Genomic DNA, 3,151 nt, shown 5'->3' on the forward strand with positions numbered 1-3,151 from the left:
ATAACATCGACTGAGATAAAGAATAAAATGAAATATTAAAAACATGATGTATCTCGCTGCATTGCGCGAGTACGCTTCTATTTATATTATAAAGCATTTGATAAAAACTCTTAAAAACTATTTTTTATTCATTAAGAATTGTTTATTGATGCATATTACTTAAACTTCAAGATTACAAGTACATTATGCGTGTGTACAACTTATTAAAGCTTCACGTTTGAATTCGTGTAACTAATGACAAATAAACATAATCAAATATTAAATAGACATTTCATTTTAAATATAAAAAATCTAAAATATATTTATGATAATTATTATCTTTATAAAAAATTATATTATTAAATCAAAAATAAATGACTTCACTATTAAATTTAAATTAAATTATAATAAAAAATTAAATTAAAGAAATTAAAAAAAAACAAGAACTTTTAAATATTTAATTTGATACTAAAACCGATACATTTTTTTTTCAAAATTTTTTGATAGCTTCAAATTTATATTTTATTCAAAACATAAAAACATGATCGTTTTTTCAATATTATATAAATCAATTGAGACAAAATAAAACAAAACATTAAAATCGAGATGTATCTCATCTGTATTACGCGAATATCTTTTTAGTTTAATTAAAGAATCTGTTGAAGCAAAAATAAATAATAAAATCTTAATTTTCGTTGGATTAAAAAAAAAGAAATTAGAAAAATGGGTGAAGGGGTTTCTTTTTCAGAAGGGTCGTGATGGAGGTCCGGAAAATTGACTGCCCGTTTTTTGCTTACCTGAAAAACCTACGCCCACCACAATGCATAAAAAGCAAAACCCCCTTTTCATTTCCATCCTTCTTCTTCATCAATGGCGGAGGTTTCCTACGCCCTCAATCTCCATGGAGACGATGAAGAAAATGACGACCATTTTTCACCCCGCATCCATGACTGGTCTCAAGATCTCGACGCATTCGACGTTTCTCCTTCAGATCTCGACTTTCCTTCATCCCAACTTTTCCTTTGCCGTCAAATAAGCCGAACCGATCGGAACCCCATCCGTCTCTCAAATGCTTCCAATCCATTCGAAAGAGATAACCAGGTAAATTTCGTAATCGATATGTTTAATCATCGCGTTGAGCAATCGCGTGTTGTTGTGGAGACCGATTTGGTTGATTGTGATCGTGGCTTTGTGGTTGGTGGTGGGAATGAGGATATCGATTCGAACGAATTGGAGATGGATTTTAGGTCAGGGTTAGGGTTTCCTGTGGAATTTCGTAATTGTGATGATGATGATGTTGAAGATGAGGATCATGGATTTATGGTTGCTGATTGTGGCGATGAGTTCTTCGTGTCCAGGAGGACAAGAGGCGGTGGTGTTCGATCCGAATTGGGAGATCCAAATCCAACATATTTCATGGCTGGATTAAGTGTGACCGATTCAGAAGAGGACATTGAAAACGAGATTATTGGGGTGGATGATGATTTTGGTATCTATGGAGGTTGTGATGATGAAGCAAATCTTAGGCTTTGTTGGGATGCTTTTCATCTAGAAGATGATGACCATGTTAGATGGGATGTACCTGCAAACCAACATTTTGATTGGGAGGAAGTGGATGGTCGAATCGATGAACGTGAAGTCTTGAGTATGTTTCTGGATGCAGATACCAACAATCATGATCACAATCATGCCACCGACGATTTGGAGTGGGAAGTTTTCTTGAATTTTCATAATCTTGAAGCAAATCCTGCAAATGCAGAAGCACATAACTATGCGTCTGTTGATGATTTGGAGTGGGAAGTTTTCTTGAATGTTCACAATCTTGAAGCAAACCCAGATTTAGAAGGTCGATTTGAAGATTACAACGAAGCAGAGGACGAGATGTTATTTGGGCAGTTTGTGGATAATGGTGAATCGGCTTTGGTTCAACCACCTGCATCTAAAAAGTCAGTTGAGGGTCTTTTGTCTGTGGTTATGACTCCTGAAAATGTTGAAAGCAACAATGCACTTTGTGCTGTTTGCAAGGATGAAATTGGTGTTGGGGAAAAAGCAAAACGACTTCCGTGTACTCATCATTACCATGATGATTGCATTCTTCCTTGGCTGTGTATACGGAATACGTGTCCTGTTTGTCGCTATGAGCTGCCAACCGATGATCCTGATTATGAACGCAGGAAAGCAGAAAGGATTGCTAGTGATCTCTGAAAAGTGATAAGGGTAGGTATGGTTTTGAAGTTTTAGCATCAGCCTGGTGAACTGTAGATAATGTTCTTGAGAGAAGTTGAATTGAGTTCTGTAGAATGATGATGATTTAAGTGATTATGTTATGTGGGTTTGTTTCATTTACATGACTGCCTAATTGCTAGGTCACTTTTATGGTTTTTTGAGGTCTTTAGTTTGAAATATGCAGCTGTTGAACAATTCAGTGTCATTCCATCTACCTCTAACTTATAGATTATAATTCCAGATTCATATACACATTTCCACTTGTAGGATGACGATTTACGTGATTATGTTATGTGGGTTTGTTTGATTATAAACCAAATCAAACCAGGAGGGGGTTGTTTCCCTGAAGACCTCTGGCTTGTGCAAAGTGTGCGATATAAAAAACGATAAAGAACTTGAAAACAAGAAAGTTAGTGACAAACTTTGGAAAAGGGTATAATATATACAAATAGAGCAGGTACAAGAAAACATAACAAGGGTACAAAGACCGACACTGCCATGCACCGCTAGGCTTAGGAGGCCAATCTGTCAGCTCGCTAACCCTACCCTCATCCTCTACCTCTCTAGATTCCTCCCTCCTGAGTCCTGACTAAGCTAGCTACCGATCTCCACTCCTAGTCTGCTACTCTAGTCCTTCATCTCCAAGAACTCCTACCAGAGGTTATGTTCTCGGAAATACTTAAAGCCTGTCATGTCTAACCTCAATTGCTCATCCCATGTCCTCCTCGATTTACCCCCTCCTCTCAATCCTCACACTTATATGACTGCTTATGCTAGGTCCACTTTATAATATCTTCAATATAACACCTTTGAGTTCTTTAGTTTGAAAAATGCAGCTGCTGAATAATTCAGGTTCATTCTATCTACTTCCTACAAATAATTCTTGATTCATACACCCATTTCCTCTTGTTATGGGAATGTAGATATAAGATTCAACTATATTATG

At 36.3% G+C, this 3,151-nt stretch overlaps 1 protein-coding gene across 1 annotated transcript; it reads left to right on the forward strand.

Moving 5' to 3' along the window:
* The first annotated feature begins 849 nt into the window (after nt 1–849).
* On the forward strand, nt 850–2,184 carry LOC112514175. Its single transcript, XM_025120506.1, has one exon. It carries the CDS (start codon nt 850–852, stop codon nt 2,182–2,184), a length of 1,335 nt encoding a protein of 444 aa, XP_024976274.1.
* The last annotated feature ends 967 nt before the right edge of the window (nt 2,185–3,151 follow it).

Source organism: Cynara cardunculus (assembly GCF_001531365.2).
Source record: "Cynara cardunculus var. scolymus isolate 2C chromosome LG 6, CcrdV1, whole genome shotgun sequence".
Taxonomy (NCBI): domain Eukaryota; kingdom Viridiplantae; phylum Streptophyta; class Magnoliopsida; order Asterales; family Asteraceae; genus Cynara; species Cynara cardunculus.

Bases quoted from the DNA above. Each gene is read 5' to 3' on its own strand.
- LOC112514175 (XM_025120506.1), top strand. From the start codon at position 850: ATGGCGGAGGTTTCCTACGCCCTCAATCTCCATGGAGACGATGAAGAA.